Here is a 19,769-nt window from a genome sequence, read left to right on the forward strand (position 1 = left end):
ATTGACCTTAATGCTCATAAAAACATCTGATGGCTTTGCTGGATAGCCCTGGTCATATTGCCTCACTCTTTACCATTGTTTGTATACCTGCACTGTCTCGGTACACTGTATACCTGCACTGTCTCGGTACACTGTATACCTGCACTGTCTCGGTACACTGCATACCTGCTCGATCTCGGTACACTGTATACTTGCTCGATCTCGGTACACTGTATACCTGCACTGTCTCGGTACACTGTATACCTGCACTGTCTCGGTACACTGTATACCTGCACTGTCTCGGTACACTGTATACCTGCACTGTCTCGGCACACCGTATACTACTGTCTCAGTATACCTGTATACCTGCACTGTCTCGGTACCGTATACCACCGTCTCGGTACACTGCATACCTGCACGTCTCGGCACACCGTATACCTGCACTGTCTCGGCACACCGCATCTCGATCTGCACACATACCTCGGTATAGGCACCGCACCTGTGTATACCTCGGTACTATATACCCACTGTCTCGGTACACTGTATACCTGCACTGTCTCGGTACACTGTGTATTCCTGTGTATTCCTGTATTGTCTAAATGCATGCGGAATCAATTGTAAACTTGTAATGCCGATTTTACAAAATAAAATTCTATCTATCTATCTATCTATCTATCTACCTACACTGTCTGTCTATTTATCTATCTAATCTATTCTGTATATGTATTTATAATGATCTATTTACCAATCTAACTTATTTATTTATCTATCTACCTATATACCTCTTTAATCTATATCTCTTAAATCTGCCTAATCTATCTTCCTCTCTAATCTATCTATCTATCTATCTATCTATCTATCTTACCTCTCTATCTGTCTATCTATCTATCTATCTATCTATCTATCTATCTATCTATCTATCTATCTTACCTCTCTATCTATCTATCTATCTATCTATCTATCTATCCTACCTCTCTATCTATCTATCTATCTATCTATCTATCTATCTATCCTACCTCTCTATCTATCTATCTATCTATCTATCTATCTATCTATCTATCTTACCTCTCTATCTATCTATCTATCTACAGTTCAGTCAGTTTGCAGATCAGTAATACACACAGAGCGAAAAACAACACACTTTATATAGGGTCATTTACGAAGACTGCAGCTGACCTTTGACCTCACATGACCTCAAGTCTCATTTACGTCATAACTCGTATCTCGACCTCTGAGAAAGATCACAGGTGGCAGAAATAACCCAGCATGTACCCTTTGACTTTGCATTCCAAGGTTTTCACGTGTTGACCTGTGTCATGTGTTATCTGGAGTTATCTTGTGTGATCTGGGGGTTATGTGTTATCTGGGAATTATGTGTTATCTAGAGTTATGTGTTATCTGGGGTCATGTGTTATCTGGAGTTATCATGTGTTATCTGGAGTTATCTTGTGTTATTTGGGGTTATGTTATATCTAGGGTCATGTGTTATCTAGGGATTATCATGTGTTATCTGGGGTCATGTGTTATCTAGGGATTATCATGTGTTATCTGGGGTCATGTGTTATCTGGAGTTATCTTGTGTGATCTAGGGTTAAAATGTGTTATCTGGGCAGTATCATGTGTTATCAGGGGGTTATTATGTGTTGTCTGGGTTATCATGTGTTATCTGGGGTTATCATGTGTGGTCTGGGGGTTATGTGTTATCTGGTGGTTGTCATGTGTTTGTTTTGTTTTCGTTCTTCTTTAGGAGCATTGGTCCACCCGGGCACAGGTCACTGATCCACATCAGGGCCTGGGGGGCGAAAATATTATAATAATAATTAATAAAAAAAAATAATAATAATAATTAATAAAATAAATATAAAGTATAATAATAATAATAATATTAATAAAATAATAATAATAATAATAATAATTATTATAATAAATAAATACAAAAATTTAAAAAGTCAATAGTGAGAAACGATATATATTTGTTGTGTTGTCAATAGTAAGAGAAACAATTGAGACCCTGCAATTGTGGGTAAATGAGGCAGAAAGTCAGATCAGCAACCTGGGACTTGGTCACAATTTTTGTGATGCCATATGGCTGGGGTGTATTCATGTACTTATCAGGTGTTAAGATGTCTTATGTTATCCTGTGTTACTCGGTGTTATCTGAGGTGTTATCATATAAAAACATTTGACTCAAAGACACACTGACCCATTCTGATGAACCCTTATACACTGTAATGTAGGGTCTGAGGTGACGTCATCTTATGGCACATTACGATAGGCAATTGTTTTTTCTTATCTGTCGGGTTCAGGGTTAAGATAGATAGTTCAAGTGTTTATTGTTAATATTAGTATTTTATTATTATTATTATTATTATTATTATTATTATTATTATTATTATTATTATTATTATTATTATTATTATTATTATTATTGTTATTATTATTGTTATTGTTATTATTGTTATTATTATTATTATTATTTATTTTTTCAATCCGAATCCACAACTGCATCGATTAAGAGGCCATTTTTAACATATTTTGGTATAAATTTGACATTGGTTAGGTTAGGTTATGTCAAGTTACGTTAGGTTAGGTATATATAAGGTCAAGTAGGTTAGGTCAGGCTAGGTTTGATAAGGTTGTTAGGTTAGGTTATAAGTAAGTTCTGTATCAGTCACCTTTTTCTTCCTTTGTAATAGGCCTACCTAAAAACACGTCTTCCAAATGTCATGATCATAGAGAGGATGATCTTTGCACAGCAGCAGTTTTGTGTGGATTCTCTGTTTGTTTTGGCTGCGATGTTGAAATGCCTGTATAAGAGGTGTCCATAGATTGTCTGACCATTTTAAAAATTAATAATGCATCCTCAAAAACATTATAGGTAGAACACGCAGGGTTTATTGTACTTGACGAACAAATAAGTTTTTTTTCTTCTTGTTTTAGTGCATCGTGTTCTGTCTAAATTATTTTTGAGGATATTAGTTTTAAAATGGGTTAGATAATTTATGGATGCCCTGTATAGCTATTTAAAATCTGGTTGTTCTTTTATGTTGACAATATCGCGTCGTCCAGCACAAAGGAACATTAATAAACAGACTACATGCATAACTTTATTCATAGAATTACACTTCTTTGGTATATAACATGCAGTATTTATTATGAAAAAAAGATCGTTGTTCTAGTACATTATTCACAATCCTGAGTATTACAACGTTTATGCGTAAGTCCGGAGCGAGCGCGGCCGCCTCACCCCCTCCTCCCTGCTCCTCCTGTCAGCCAAGTAGTACCGTATTTACATCTCAAAAATTCACTTGTTTATCCTCCAAGTTTTCTCCTCAATATTCTACGACTTAGAGGTGAAGTTAAGGTGGGAGAAATTACAGTAACCTAATGTTTTACCTTTTTTTATTTACAAGAATGTTGGCAAGCCTGAACGTCAGACTGGCATCGCTCGCCTCTGATTGGCCGGGGAGCTCAGAGAATGAGCCAATAACGTGAGTGCGTTGTGTTGACAAGCTCGCCGTTCCTTCCCCCGCCGCCAGGACGGGATCTGACAATATTGATTTTCTGTTCCATCTGTCACGTGGGCTGGGCTTTGATATGCACTGCGTCTGTGGGTTAGGCGACACCTAATGTTGCAACTACATGTGAACCAAAGTAAAGGTGCGACTGTGTGTGCATGTGTGTATTTGTGTGTGAGTGAGAGGAACTACGTTATGCTTGAAGCGCTGGGATCACTGATGGCAATTGTCTCTACACAACAGCTGACCCATCATTATTGAGCTGTGGCGGACCATTTGACGCGCGGACGATATCCCACAAAGACTTTTACCCCACTGGACAATATCTCGCTACTATGATGACAAAAGTGGATATTACCTCCACCAATTTATGCTTCTTTGAGTTAGATTAGGCTAAGTTAGATTATATTTTAAGAATGTGTTGGGGTTGAGTTGGATTAAATTATGTTACGTTAAGGTGTGTTAGGTTAGGTTTTGTTACGTTATGGTGTGTTGGGTTAGGTTAGGTTACGTTAAGGTGTGTTGGGTTAGGTTAGATTGTGTTAGCTTATGTTACGTGAGGTTAGATTATGTTTTATGTTACTTAAGGTTAGATTGTGTTAGATTAGGTTGGAAGAGATTGGATTAGTTATCTTAAATTTAGTACAAATTAAGTGGTCATATTTGACTACAGAAAATACAGGTACGGCTTAAGGTCCTACAGAGTTGGCGATGTGATATTGGTAGGGGAGATTGTGGTAGTTTTAAAGAGTGATAGTGGTTGTTGATACTGACTGGTTTTGCAGTGGTAGTGCTTGACGTGTTTTCGTTGGTTCTATCAATGATAATAGTGGTAATAATGATGATGATGATAGTGATAAATATGTTTATGGTGGTAGTAATAGTGGTGATGATAACTGTGGTAGTAATAGTGGTTATGGTAGTAGTAGTAGTACTGGTGATTGTTGTGGTAGCGGTAATGGTGGGATGGGACCAAGTGCAAGATGCGTCTACGCCAGACTCATGGAGGTGCTATCCGAACAGAAGCAGCAGCCCAGAAGTTATACTACAGCCTGGATGAGATGTCGACTGTCCTTCTCTCTCCTTAGGTTGGCTTTGCTCTGCGTCAGGGGAACGAGAGCATCGGCCCCAAAACCGACAACAGTTGCAGATATTGACTACAAGGCAACAGTGATTGAATGCCGCATATTTAATTTTAAGGTAATAAAATGGCGGCGAAGGTGTGGCTATTGGTAGTACTGATGGTGGTGGTTGTGGTAACGGTAGTGGTGATGATAGTAGTTATAGGTGGTGGTTGTAGTAGTAGTAGTACTGATGGTGGTGGTAGTAGTACTGGGGGGTGATTATAGTAATAATGGTAGTGGTGGTTGTAGTAGTGGTAGAAGTTGTCTAACCTTACACTAGTCTAGACTACCGTAGACCAGCCCGTCGACGACTAGGCCAGGTTCTCTAACTCACTCGGCGGGTCTCTTTAACTGGCTCCCTGCAGTCTCCAACACGTGGTTTCTACCGAGAGACCCAAGTTCTGTAAGTGATAGTTTCTAGGGGGATTCCAAGTAGTTATAGATTAGGAAACACCGGCAACGAGGTGGTCTCTCTCTCTCTCTCTCAAGAAAAGTTCCGTTGTATTTAAAGAGGGGGAGGGTGGCCGGGAGGGGGATTGGGTGAGGCAGAGAAGGGGCTGATTGGTTTAGAGAGAACAGGGGATTGGGTGGATTAGTAAGGAAAGCGGCTCACTGAGGTGGAATGAATGATTAGGATAGAGGTGAAACTGATTGGTTAAGGCAGAGGTTGAAACTGATTGGTTAAGGCAGAGGTTGAAACTGATTGGTTAAGGCAGAGGTTGAAAATGATTGGTTAAGGCAGAGGTTAAACCGATTGGTTAGGTCAGAGGTTGAAACTGATTGGTTAAGGCAGAGAGTGAAAGCAATCATGTTTTGTCGGTAGATTGGAGGTGATATGATGATTGGGTAGAGTAAGGGAAGCGGTTGGGTGATTTACAGAAGTAGAAAGGTGATTGGGTATGTAAAGGGGAAGGGAGGGATTCTGGTCACTCTGACAGGGGAGCATTGGGTTAATTAAGGTTGAAGATGGTGATTGGCTAGAGACCTGCACGGGAGGAGCAGCCAATTAAACTTTACGTAAGGGATGACTGATTGGTTTTGGGTAAAAGTGATTGGATTAGTCGAGGAAAGGAAATAATTTTTGGGTATGGGAATAGTGGATTAGCTAAACCTGATTGTTTGAAGTTAACAGTTTTGGCAGGTTAGGTTAGGTGAGGTTAGGTTAGGTTAGGTTAGGTGAGTTTAAGGTGGAGATAAAGGATAGGATTTAGTTTCACTCCTTTAGAAAGTGACTGGTTTTGACGTATTTACCTAATTATAGATGACCTAAGCTTTATTATTATGATAACTTGAGCTGAGAGTGGTATCAATACACGCCTTATTAATAATTATCAGGTAAAAGAAACTCCCAGCCCTTTATTCTCTGTCCTGCTTAAATAGTGACGAGAAAATGCATCTATTATGAGAGTCTCAGTAAAATATCGACGTTATTCTATTCGTGATCTGTGTCGTAGATTAAGTGAACTATTTAGATGCATTTTTACATCATAGAGGCCGTGCAGGAAAATAATTATTATAACTTTAAGAATCTGAGCCTAATGTGGATTTCTCTCAAGGTTAACCGTAATAATTCCGTAAAGTGTGAATGACAGACCTGGGGGGGGTGTAACCCTAAGCTGAGGATATACTAGAGTGGCCAGGTACAGGGCGTCACTTGAACCACAGTTGAGACAAGGTGTTGAGGTTGGAGGTGGTGAGTATTGTTTAAATCGTAAGAAGATTTAATGTCTAAGAGACACCGAAGATCATCCGGTGTCGTGGAGGGTGGTGATGGTGTCGCGGAGGGTGGTGATGGTGTCGTGGAGGGTGGTGATGGTGTCGTGGAGGGTGGTGATGGTGTCGTGGAGGGTGGTGATGGTGTCGTGGAGGGTGGTGATGGTGTCGCGGAGGGTGGTGATGGTGTCGTGGAGGGTGGTGATGGTGTCGCGGAGGGTGATGATGGTGTCGGAGGGTGGTGATGGTCGTGGAGGTGGTGATGGTGTCGCGGAGGGTGATGATGGTGTGGTGGAGGTGGTGATGGTGTCGTGGAGGGTGGTGATGGTCGTGGAGGGTGGTGATGGTGTCGTGGAGGGTGGTGATGGTGTCGGGAGGGTGGTGATGGTGTCGCGGAGGGTGATGATGGTGTCGTGGAGGGTGGTGATGGTGGAGGGTGGTGATGGTGTCGTGGAGGGTGATGATGGTGTCGCGGATGGTGGTGATGGTGTCGCGGATGGTGGTGATGGTGTCGCGGATGGTGGTGATGGTGTCGTGGATGGCGGTGATGGTGGGGTGAAGGGCGGTGTTGACGTTTTGGAGACAACTAGTGTTGCTACTAATGTTTCCAAGACGCAGACTACTAGCTGGGTAGTAGAGGGCATAGGGTAGAAATACCGTTCACTGGATACTAAATATGATCAATTACGTTCGTTGGGAATTCTTGAGAATAAGGTCCTTTGGGGCAGCAGTGCATGACTTAGTGAGGGCTGTCCCAGTCAGCACTCTGGTAGTCAAACTGAACACTATCACGTAGCGTCAGATAGTGTTGGGGCAACGGAATGTGACTTGTTGGCTGTATTAGCACCGGGAGGTCACTGAAAATAAGGTGTTTGTAATAAGAGGATAGCGTCCAGGGGTCTTCGGATCCACAGGTTAATGATAAAGCGTCAGACCACCCTCAGGTAGCGGCGGGTAGTGTCCAGGGGGGCACAAGACAGCCTGGAGTAGCGGGAGTAACATCCTAACGCCCACAATATCAAGAGAGAGCATACAGGTGACGCTGAACACCAGTAGATCCCTCTGACACCTCACGGACAGCGTCAGGACTCCCTTACATAGCACTGGATAGCGTCCATACACTTGGTGTAGCGGGAATATCGCTGAAGTACCCTAGAATGGTGATGGATAGCGTTCACAGGTCCCCAAACACAAAGCGGCAGCAGGGATAGCGTCGAAACACCACCAAGTAGCGGGGACGTGCAGTAGGGAGACGGAGGGCCACAGGACACGTCAACAACAGCCTCAGGAGGTCTGGGAGTGGACGCGCATATGCCGGTTGAGGTTTCCAGACTGACTGAAGCGGAGTAAACAAAGCTTACACTGGTATGGCTTCTCCCCGGAGTGGATCCTCAGGTGCTTGGTAAGGGTGGAGGAGTCGCTGAAGGCCTTCTTGCACATCCGACAGCGGTAGGGTCGCTCGCCGGAGTGTGTGCGCATGTGCGTGGTGACGGAGGACGACTGCGAGAACTTGCGGTCACAGATAGGACAACGGAAAGGCTTCTCCCCGCTGTGAGTCCTGACGTGTGCCGTCAGGTTGGCCGCCTGGCTGAAGGACTTATTGCAGTCGTTGCACCTGTAAGACAAGCGTTTGCAGTGATATTATTTATGTAACTACTTAAGCCATATATGAACCAACGATCATCTGTCACTATTGGTGAAGACATAGAGATCCATAATTCAAGGGTTTAATAAATATATCCTGACATTGACGTTCAGGTATTGTATCTCCTGTGTAATGAAAAAGCAACTGATTTAATCCACAAACACAAAGTGGTACGGAAGTGATTAATCCACAAATAGAAGTGGAACAAGAGTGATTAATATACAAGCACAAATTGGAACAAAAAGCATTAACCTACACCACAAGCAGAAACCATTCGTGTATCATAACAGAATCAAAGTCCTCCACTATGTTCTCACACACGACCCACCTATATGGTTTCTCTCCACTGTGAGTCCTCAGGTGGGTCTTGAGGGTAGAGGGACGGGCGTAGGTCTTGCCACAAATCCTACACAAGTTTGGTTTGAGTCCATCGGTGAGTAAGGGCTTGGAGATATCGAGGGTGTTGCAGGATATGCCCGACATGGTCATCACGCCCCCGACACTGGGTCGTCTTCGTAAGGCGCTCAGCGTAGGTGATAATTGCCCGCCTGAAGGATACCACATGGAGGAGCCAGTGGGGTGAGAACGGTGCTGGTAATTATTATGTAATAAATATATATACAGTAGGAAATAAATTAGAAAACGAATACAGGCCAATATTTTGTTTTTTATTTACCATATATAGCCTCTGGTTCAATTGTCCAAAAGTGTTTTTATGCAAACTAAATCAACGAAATACTTAATAAATTACCAACAAAAATGAACTACCACTCACAGTACCACTCATACAGGCTAGTAAGTGGGGTGTAATGCATAGAAGAATAAGTAACAGATAATACCTTTTTACTGTATAATCTGTGTCAATTTCACTGTCTTCATTATATGATGTGTGGAGGACAATATACCCCCGCGTTCTGTGTAACTGTATAATTATGACCCCTCCACAACTTAACTACAATATTACACTATGAATGAACCGTCGCTGGAGCTATACAAGTGTCCACGATGAATGGTGAGAGCTTGAAACCTTAATAACTCAAAAGTGCTTTGTACATAAGAGAAAGTGAATGTTTTAATTACGACAATAAACCTTTTCAGGATTTTTTTCTTTCACTGGTCTGGGAATGTTTGGGTCTCTCCATGACGGCTGTGTGAGGTGGGAGACATAGACCTATTTATTTTTTATTTTCAATTTTTTTTTACTTCCTCCTTCGCTTGTGAGTATTTTATTTATTTATGGTGGGGAGGGTGTCAAAGACGTTGTATGGTCCTTCAGGGTGATATACAGCATTTACCTTCAGGATTGAGTAGAGAGAGAGAGAGAGAGAGAGAGAGCGAAACACATTGGGGGAGTGTTGTAGTGTGTGGGAGACATTATCAGGGTTACAGACGGCGCCTTGAAGTTTACTTTCCTACAAAAACCTTGAAACATCTTTGCCTGAAAAATATTCCATGTTTTCTTTATATAGTAAGATTTATATTTATTTTTTATATATTTTATTTATTTATTTATTTTTTTACGGGGATTAGCCCATCCGGGCACAGGTCACTGACCCACATCGGGGCGAATATGTAATAATTATTCATAGTAAATAAAATTTATAATAAAAATTAAAATAAAATAATAATAATAATAATAATAATAATAATAATAATAATAATAATAATAATAATAATAATAATAATAATAATAATAATAATAAAGAAATAAAGAAAAAAATAAAATGGTGAGAAACGCTATACTTATGTTGTGTTGTCTAAGTAAGAGAAACAATTGAGACCCTGCAATTGTGTGTAAATGAGGCAGAAAGTCAGATCAACAACCTGGGACTTGGACACAATTTTCGTGATGCCATATGGCAGACATAATGAATAAATAAACATCGAAGTTATCGCCATTCATCGTAGACGCTAACAAGCTCAGAGAAAAGGAGCACCACACTGTATAACACCATCACAGCAACACCACATACTATACATCACCACACACTATACAACACCCACTATACATCACCACACACTATACAGCATCACCACACAACCACATACTATACATCACCACACACTATATAACACCATCACAGCAACACCACATACTATACACCACCACACACTATACAACACCACCACTTACCGTACAACACCACACCACACTATACAGCAACACCACTCACTATACAACACCACCAATCACTATACAACACCACCACTCACTGTACAACACCACACTATACAGCAACACCACTCACTATACAACACCACCACTCACTATACAACACCACTCACTATACAACACCACCACTCACTATACAACACCACCACTCACTGTACAACACCACACTAATCAGCAACACCACTCACTATACAACACCACCAATCACTATACAACACCACCACTCACTATACAACACCACCACTCACTATACAACACCACCACTCACTATACAACACCACCACTCACTATACAACACCACCACGACACTATACAACACCATCAAACGTTATACAATACCTCTACAACAACACCACTTACATTGACTGGTGGGCGTGGTGTTGTGATAAGGGGGTATGCAGGGTGACCCCGGTCGTGGGCGGATGGGCGGCGAGCGGAGACACAGGTCACGGTCGAAGCTTGGCATGGTGTGGTGGTCAGGTCGCAGGTCACCACTCCAAGAATATGACCCCACTCCATAACCCTGGCTACATGACCCGCTGACGGAGAGGGAGAGAGAGGGGGGTTGAGTGGGCAGTAATGTTATTGTGATACTAATGTGAATAACATGTTAATACTTTTAATGAGGATATATGTGTTATTGATCCACATGTTACATCGGTACCTCCAACACACACATATGACCGACCCATCAGTACCTCCAACACACACATATGACCGACCCATCAGTACCTCCAACACACACATATGACCGACCCATCAGTACCTCCAACACACATATGACCGACCCATCAGTACCTCCAACACACATATGACCGACCCATCAGTACCTCCAACACATATATGACCGACCCATCAGTACCTCCAACACACATATGACCGACCCATCAGTACCTCCAACACACACATATGACCGACCCATCAGTACCTCAACACACACATATGACCGACCATCAGTGCCTCCAACACACACACATGACCGACCCATCAGTACCTCCAACACATATATGACCGACCCATCGTACCTCCAACACATATATGACCGACCCATCAGTACCTCCAACACACACATAGACCGACCCATCAGTACCTCCAACACATGACCGACCCATCGGTACCTCCAACACATATATGACCGACCCATCAGTGCCTCCAACACACACATATGACCGACCCATCAGTACCTCCAACACATATATGACCGACCCATCAGTACCTCCAACACATATATGACCGGCCATCAGTACCTCCAACACACACATATGACTGACCCATCAGTACCTCCAACACACACATATGACCGACCCATCAGTACCTCCAACACACACATGACCGACCCATCAGTACCTCAACACATATATGACCGACCCATCAGTGCCTCCAACACACATATGACCGACCCATCAGTACCTCCAACACACACATGACCGACCCATCAGTACCTCCAACACACACATGACCGACCCATCAGTACCTCCAACACATATATGACCGACCCATCAGTGCCTCCAACACACACATATGACCGACCCATCAGTACCTCCAACACACACACATGACCGACCATCAGTACCTCCAACACATATATGACCGACCCATCAGTACCTCCAACACACACATATGACCGACTCATCAGTACCTCCAACACATATATGACCGACCCATCAGTGCCTCCAACACACACATATGACCAAACCCATCAGTACCTCCAACACACATATGACCGACCCATCAGTACCTCCAACACATATGATGACCATCAGTACCTCCAACACACACATGACCGACCCATCAGTACCTCCAACACACACATATGACCGACCCATCAGTACCTCCAACACATAGACCGACCCATCAGTACTCCAACACACATATGACCGACCATCAGTACCTCCCCACACACATATGGACGACCCATCAGTACCTCCAACACACACATATGACCGACCCATCAGTACCTAAACATATATGACCGACCATCAGTACCTCCAACACACACATATGACCGACCCATCAGTACCTCCAACACACACATATGACCGACCCATCAGTACCTCCCCACACACATATGACCGACCCATCAGGCCCAACACACACATATGACCGACCCATCAGTACCTCCAACACACATATGACCGACCCATCAGTACCTCCCACACACATATGACCGACCCATCAGTACCTCCAACACACATATGACCGACCCATCAGTACCCAACACATATATGACCACATCAGTACCTCCAACACACACATGACCGACCCATCAGTACCCAACACACACACATGACCGACCCATCAGTACCTCCAACACACACATGACCGACCCATCAGTACTCCAACACACACATATGACCGACCAGTACCTCCAACACACACATGACCGACCCATCAGTACCTCCAACACATATGACCGACCCATCAGTACCTCAACACACACATGACCGACCCATCAGTACCTCCAACACACATAATGACCGACCCATCAGTACCCAACACACACATATGACCGACCCATCAGTACCTCCAACACACACATATGACCGACCCATCAGTACCTCCAACACACATGACCACCCATCAGCACCTCCAACACACACATATGACCGACCCATCAGTGCCTCCAACACACACATATGACCGACCATCAGTACCTCCAACACATATATGACAGGCCCATCAGTACCTCCAACACACACATATGACCGACCCATCAGTACCTCCAACACACATATGACCGACCCATCAGTACCTCCAACACACACATATGACCGACCCATCAGTGCCTCCAACACACACACATGACCGACCCATCAGGCCTCACCACACACATATGACCGACCCATCAGTGCCTCCAACACACACATATGACCAACCCATCAGTACCTAACACATATGACAGGCCCATCAGTACCTAACACACACATATGACCGACCCATCAGTACCTCCAACACACACATATGACCGACCCATCAGTACCTCCAACACACACATATGACCGACCCATCAGTACCTCCAACACACACACATGACCGACCCATCAGTACCTCCAACACACACATGACCTTTCCTGTATAGCTTCCACAATGGTAGCGGCTGTGATGACATTTGTATTATTGTCGACCAGCGCTGTACACTTCACCTAACCTAACCTAACCTAACCTAACCTAACCTAACCTAACCTACCTAACATGTTACTGCCTCCACCAGGGTCTTTGGCAGTACAAGTATCTCCTGAACACACACACACACATACAGGTGATTGCAGTGATTGCAGGTGTGTGTATATATGTGTTTGTATGTTTGTTCGTGTATGTGTGTGTGTGTGTGTGTTTGTGTGCCTCATGACGTTACTAAGACGGTCATCAGAAGGGCTTCACTGTGTCCTAACTTGGTCTGCCATGCTAATGTTGACAACAGCTTGCAACCCACGTCACTTCTGCCTTGTTGTGTTGCACTAATATAAATGATAATGGCGCTTATCTGTCTTGTTTTGTTTTTAATTATTAATTTATTTGATAATGTATTTAACTTCTCAGTCCTTATTTTGTAATTACGAGAAATAATAATCATCATCATCATCATCATCATCATCATTAAAGCCGTTATTGTCACCATCATCCTTATCAATATCATTATCAGTCAGTATCATTACCACCACCATTACCGTCATCACCACCATCATTATAACTATTAACTTTATCATTAATATCATCATTATCATTATATCTGTTATCATTATCCCCTTCATCATCATCATCATCATCATCATCGCTCTGCTCTAAGACACGGGGAGTGTCTAAGTCATGGGTGGTGGACAGGGGAATACCTCACTCACCTCTAAGTCATGGGTAGTGGACAGGGGAGTACCTCACTCACCTCTAAGTCATGGGTAGTGGACAGGGGAGTACCTCACTCACCTCTAAGTCATGGGTAGTGGACAGGGGGGTACCTCACTCACCTCTAAGTCATGGGTAGTGGACAGGGGGGTACCTCACTCACCTCTAAGTCATGGGTAGTGGACAGGGGGGTACCTCACTCACCTCTAAGTCATGGGTAGTGGACAGGGGGGTACCTCACTCACCTATAGGACATGGGGAGCGGACTGACAAGGCCTGGAGCGGAGTGTTGAGGGTAGCCGACACCGCCCACGGGAGATATGGACGAACCTTGTGGCCCGGAACAGCTGGTTGACCACTGAGGAGAGAGAGAGAATGGGTCAGTTAGTTCATCTTGTGTAGTTCTGGGGCATGTTCGGTGATTTTTAGGTCATTTGGAGCAATTTCGGATCATATTGGGTTGTGTTGGGTTACTATAGGGCACCATGGGTCAATCTAGGGCACCAAGGGTCAATCTAGGGCACTAAGGTCAATCTAGGGCACCAAATTTCAATCTAGGATCAATCTAGGGCACCAAAGGTCAATCTAGGGAACCAATGGTCAATTTAGGGCACTAAGGGTCAGTCTAGGGCAACAAGAACCAATCTAGGGCACCAAGGGTCAATCTAGGGCACTAAGGGTCAATTTAGGGCACCACGGATCAATTAATGGCACTAAGGGTCAATCTAGGGCACTAAGGGTCAATTTAGGGCACCAAGGGTCAATCTTAGGCACCAAAGGTCAATCTAGAGCACTAAGGGTTAATCTAAGGCACTCAGGGTCAAACTAGGGCACCAAGGGTCAATCTTGGGCACCAAAGGTCAATCTAGGGCACCAAGGGTCAATCTAGGGCACCATGAGTCAATCTAGGGCACCAAAGGTCAATCTAGAGCACTAGGGGTTAATCTATGGCACTAAGGGTCAATCTAGGGCACCAAGGGTCAATCTAGGGCATCAAGGGTCAATCTAGGGCATTAAGGTTCAATCTAGGCACCAAGAGTCAATCTAGGGCACCAAGGGTCAATCTAGGGCACTAAGGGTCAATCTAGGGCACCAAGAGTCGATCGAGGGCACCAAGGGTCAATCTAAGGGGCAAACTAGGGGACCAAGGGTCAATCTGGGGCACCAAGGGTCAGTCTAGGGCACCAAGGGTCAATCTAGGGCACCAAGGGTCAAACTAGGGCAACGAGGTTCAATCTAGGACACCAAGGGTCAATCTAAGGCACTAAGGGTCAAACTAGGGCACCAGCGGTCAATCGAGGACACCAAGGGTCAATTTATTGTACATTTTACAAGGTCATTTTAGGCCGGTCTAGACATAATTCAGGGTATTTTGAAATAAGTTTTTGAATCTTAAGTGTGATACAGGTTAGGTTAGGTTAGGTTAGGTTAGGTTAAGATAAGTTTGGTTAGTTCTGATTAAGTTTAGTTTGGTAAGGCTGGGTTAAGATAGGTTAGGCTGGGTTAAAGTTGATTGGGTTAGGATAGGTTTGGTTAGTTAAGGTTAGGTAGGTTTGGTTAGGCTGGGTTAAGATGAGTTAGGATAGGCTTGGTTAGTTAAGGTTAAGTTAGGTTTTGTTTGGTTAGGATAGGTTAAGGTTAGGGTTGGGTTAGATTAGGTTTGGATAGGATAGGATAGGTTAGGAATGGGTTAGATTATTTTAGATTAAGTAGGGTTGGGTTGGCTAAGGTTAGATAAGGTTAGGTTAGGTCAGGTACGGTTGGGTTGGGTTATGTTTGGTTAGGTTGAGAAGTTATTTAAACCCTTTACAGCGCTAACAGGTAAGACAATTAATACAGGTGTATTTATACTCCCCCTCTTACGCAGCTAAAAACAACTATTCACTCACTCCACCTTTAAGTAAAATATTACCCAAATAAATACTGAACAAAAAAAGCTATTCCCTGTCTCTGTATCTCTCCCTCTATTTCAATCTCTTCCCCTAAAAAAAAAATAATTAATTAATATCCCGTAGAGGTGTGGTGAAAGGAAAGTGTTAAATGACAGCGTAAAAAAATATATATATGATAAAATTAAATGTGAGCGAGGTACGATTTGAACTGGGTGCAGTGAGGCCATGTTCAAAGGGGGTGACAGAGTAAAGGGTGTGAGCTTCAATGCAGGAGGGGATGAAGCCAGGTACATAGTGAAGCCACACTCAGATACCGTACAAAATGGGTCAGGATTCGGATTCATTGGGGGGTTCGTACACTATATTCCCCGTCTTTAACTGGAGATGTGAGAGCGTATGTAACTGGTGTATGTTGTATATTTCTTTTGGCTATACGATATAATGATGAATTTTCCAAAGTTCATTTATCAGATTTCCTTTAACTGGAGATACTAACTAGCCCCGTAACTGCCTCATATTAAAGACACGACGAAGATTAATTATCCAAGTTCTGTACGTTAAATTTTCCAATTTGGAAAAGTGAGAACTTATTTAACTGAATCACTAAACCTACGACAAAATCAATTTCTATTTCAACGCAAAACTGAGTGAGCTGAGGGGAAGAACGTTTTTAAATGGTCACTTATCTACTGCGGCAGATAAATGGCGGTTAAATTTAGCGTCGATATTGAAATAAGATATTGCTGTCACTACCTGTACTGTATATACCTTCCCGTGTTCCCAGTTCAAGGTTAAAATTCAATGTATCAAAACATATTAGGATTAATAATTTATCTTTGATTTTTTATTGCATTTTTGTTATACGGGATTTTAGAATGAGTATTCGTTCACTGTGATTTTAGACTAATTTTATGGACAGTGGGAAAGAGGGAGGGGGTGGAAGAGGGAAACGGGTTTGAAATGGCGTCAAAAACATCGAGAAATCCTTCTTTCTTTTTGTACTTACCTGATGTTGAAGTGACTGTTCCGGGGAGTAACCCATGTTGACGTTGGACACGCCCATGGTCATGTTCATGGACACGTTGACGCTCATGGCGGGAAAGACGTGAGGCGGGGCGGGCGAGGAGTAAGCGGAGGCGGCGTCCTGGTAGCTGCCCGTCGCGTAGCAGCTGCCGGCGCTCATGCTACCCATCATGCTCGGCAATGTCTGAGTCAGCGTCACACACACACACACATACGCGGTCATGGTGATGCAAGGGGCAGAAAGGTGTTATGGAGAGAGTCAGGGAGAACCACAGTTTCACACGGTGTCACGGAAAGTCACGGAGGTACATGAAGATCCAGGTGAAGACACGGAGATCCACATTCACGGAGAACCAGCAGCCAGGACCACGGAGATCCGGAGAACCAGCAGCCAGGACCACGGAGATCCGTAGACAGCCACGGAGATCCAAGAAGAGCCAGGGAGGGAGAGAGAAGAACACAGTTAGTTGGTGGGGCAGATGTTAGGCTGGAGAGGTTAGTTGCATCAATGATCGGTTATATACTTGGCGTGAGTTAATATTCTAGGCTTGGAAGCTTCTTACATGGGTCTGGGGACTCGATATTTTACCTATTATTATTAATAATAGTGACTATTTTACTTGTGTTAATAATATTGGTGGTTGTTTAACAAATATTAGTAGTGGTTATTACTATGTAGTCTATTGGATAATTTGTTATGAAACTAATCGAGAAAATTATGCATTACAATATTACTTTTTGGTTTCATAACTGACTAGTGTGTCTCTACTGATCTCTCCTTAACTAACTACAAACACTTCATACCTTGTAGACAATCTTGCCATCTATAATGGGTTAGAAAAATAATTCAGAATAATTGATAATTTCGTCATCTATAATAGATTAGTAAAATACTTTTAAGTAGATTGCTACTTTCGTTTACCTGTTTTAGTATATATATTGGGAGGTTGTTGTCAACTTGTAGATTACTATAATATTAGTGCAGTGCAGCCAAACTGGTTAGTAGCATGCACAGGGAGGTAAAGTGATGACAGGTTGGCAACGCTGCTCGCCTTGATGCGCTCTTCTGTCAGGTGTTGTCCACAGTCTATTATTTACGGCAATATTTTTCCAGAGATTTTTCGCCCAACTACTCTCCATAGTATGTGTTGTTTGTGCATAACTTCTGAAGTTGTTTGCGTGAGCTACACTTTATAGTTTGTGACAATTTGGGTGCTGCCCCTCAGGTTGTGTGCGTTATAAGTGTTATTCATTTAATTACTTTTCAAGAGTTTCATTTTAACTATAACATATTGTACTATTTATACAGGTACTTTAAAAGACTTGTATCAACTACAGCTTAAAGTTTGTACTATATGCAGGAACTTGTGAAGGTCGTTACGTCAACTACAGTTACCAATTTATACTATTTTTAAATACTTGTGTAGGCTGGTAAACCACAGCTTGTTTATTATTTTTGTTACGGCATTACACAGAAAATGTCTAACAGTACAAAATAGCCTCAACCTTTACAGGTTAAAAAGTCTTACAAACCTCTATTCTGTACTTGTCTAAAGCCAAGAGATATAATCAGTACTAGTGAAGACTCCCTCAGCAACACTACGTCGTCTGGCGCGTGGTGTGGTAGGCAGCCCTTTCATACACACACACACTGTGTCATGTTGCCACAATATACTGTAAATCTAAAAACCTTCTGTTTACGGGTAGCAGCGGGAGCGAGTATACTGGCGGGGTCTAGTGACGGTGTGAGAGCAGGGCGGCGGCTACTGGTACCCGACTGTCACCACCTTACCTGCGTCTGCTGGTACGAGTACGGTGACATCGGTGGTGGCGGCGGCAGGAGCGGCCCGCCCAGGGAGTTGCTGATAGGACTAGAGTATCCTGACGACCCCATAGAGGGCAAGGGGCCCCCGAGGGTCCCTAGGCTGCTCCCGAAGCCCCCGCCCAACGTCGCCCCGAAACTCAGCGCGCTCGACACCCCCAGGGAGGAGGACAGGGAGGAGGGAGGCGGGGAAGTGGCTCCCACCGCGTCTGGCAGACCCACTGACTCGCCCAGGGCGGTAGTGTGCGACAGGTGGGCGCCAGCAGGATGGATGGAGTGCGGGGAGGCGGCATGCAGGGGCAGGACGGATTCAGAGATGGAGGTGTCATGGGGTGGAGACGGGGCCGCTAAGGGCGCCAAGGGCATGTAGGTTGGGGTGTCAGGATAGGTCGGATAGGAGGACGGGGAGTAGGGTGGGGGTGGGTGGAAAGGTGGGAGAGGCGGGTGTGTGGGCGGGAGTGTGGGCGGCGGCGGGGGCGAGGAGTCACCCACCTGGTGAGGGTGAACCACCGCGTGTTTCAGCGACAGCAAGACGTCGGCCATGTGGTCCCCCTTCTCCTTCCCCAGCATACTGCTCACCTCCCTGCTGGGGAACCAAGGTCACACCAGGTCACCAGAGGTCACCTGGGGTCTCACACACACACACACACACACACACACACAGCTATACAACCACGTCATTCAATAAAATGGTTTCCAATTTCTGTATCTGTAAAACAATGGAAATTAACACACTATTTATATTCCTTCTAATAACTTTTACCAGCAAAGAGCTCATTAGAAAAAAAACGACTGAAATATCATACATAAACTGCAAAAAACATTCAAACGTTTTGAGTTCCGTCCCATCATCTTGACAACATCTCCATTTACCCAGAATAAAGAAAAATGTGTTCACTGGAGGAATATATAAGTAAAAAAAAAAAGTCAAACGAAAGAGAATTGTTGTAAGGAAAATATTACACACGTCACCATCTCTCACAAACCTGACAATATACACAACTTTGTTAACCACACAGTCAAACAAAATCCTAAATCAT

General features: G+C 43.6%; 1 protein-coding gene across 1 annotated transcript; it reads right to left on the reverse strand.

Annotated features, from left to right (window-relative positions):
• Positions 1-6,836: 6,836 nt before the first annotated feature.
• On the reverse strand, positions 6,837-17,083 carry LOC121856461 (protein glass-like). The gene is made up of 3 exons (XM_042352067.1): positions 16,891-17,083; positions 8,308-8,570; positions 6,837-7,949 (listed from the first exon to the last, which is right to left on the reverse strand). The coding sequence occupies exons 1-3, from the start codon at positions 17,077-17,079 to the stop codon at positions 7,619-7,621; spliced, it is 783 nt and encodes a 260-aa protein (XP_042208001.1). The 5' UTR covers positions 17,080-17,083; the 3' UTR covers positions 6,837-7,618.
• Positions 17,084-19,769: the final 2,686 nt, after the last annotated feature.

Source organism: Homarus americanus, unplaced genomic scaffold (genome assembly GCF_018991925.1).
Source record: "Homarus americanus isolate GMGI-L3 unplaced genomic scaffold, GMGI_Hamer_2.0 scaffold29324, whole genome shotgun sequence".
Classification (NCBI taxonomy): Eukaryota; Metazoa; Arthropoda; class Malacostraca; order Decapoda; family Nephropidae; genus Homarus; species Homarus americanus.

Excerpts from the sequence above, each read along its gene's own strand:
- LOC121856461 (XM_042352067.1), bottom strand. The coding sequence starts at position 17,079 with ATGATGGGTAGCATGAGCGCCGGCAGCTGCTACGCGACGGGCAGCTAC. Across the intron at positions 8,571-16,890 it reads AACAGTCACTTCAACATCAG|CACCGTTCTCACCCCACTGG; the intron begins GTAAGTACAAAA and ends AATAATTACCAG. Across the intron at positions 7,950-8,307 it reads AGTGGAGAGAAACCATATAG|GTGCAACGACTGCAATAAGT; the intron begins GTGGGTCGTGTG and ends CTTGTCTTACAG.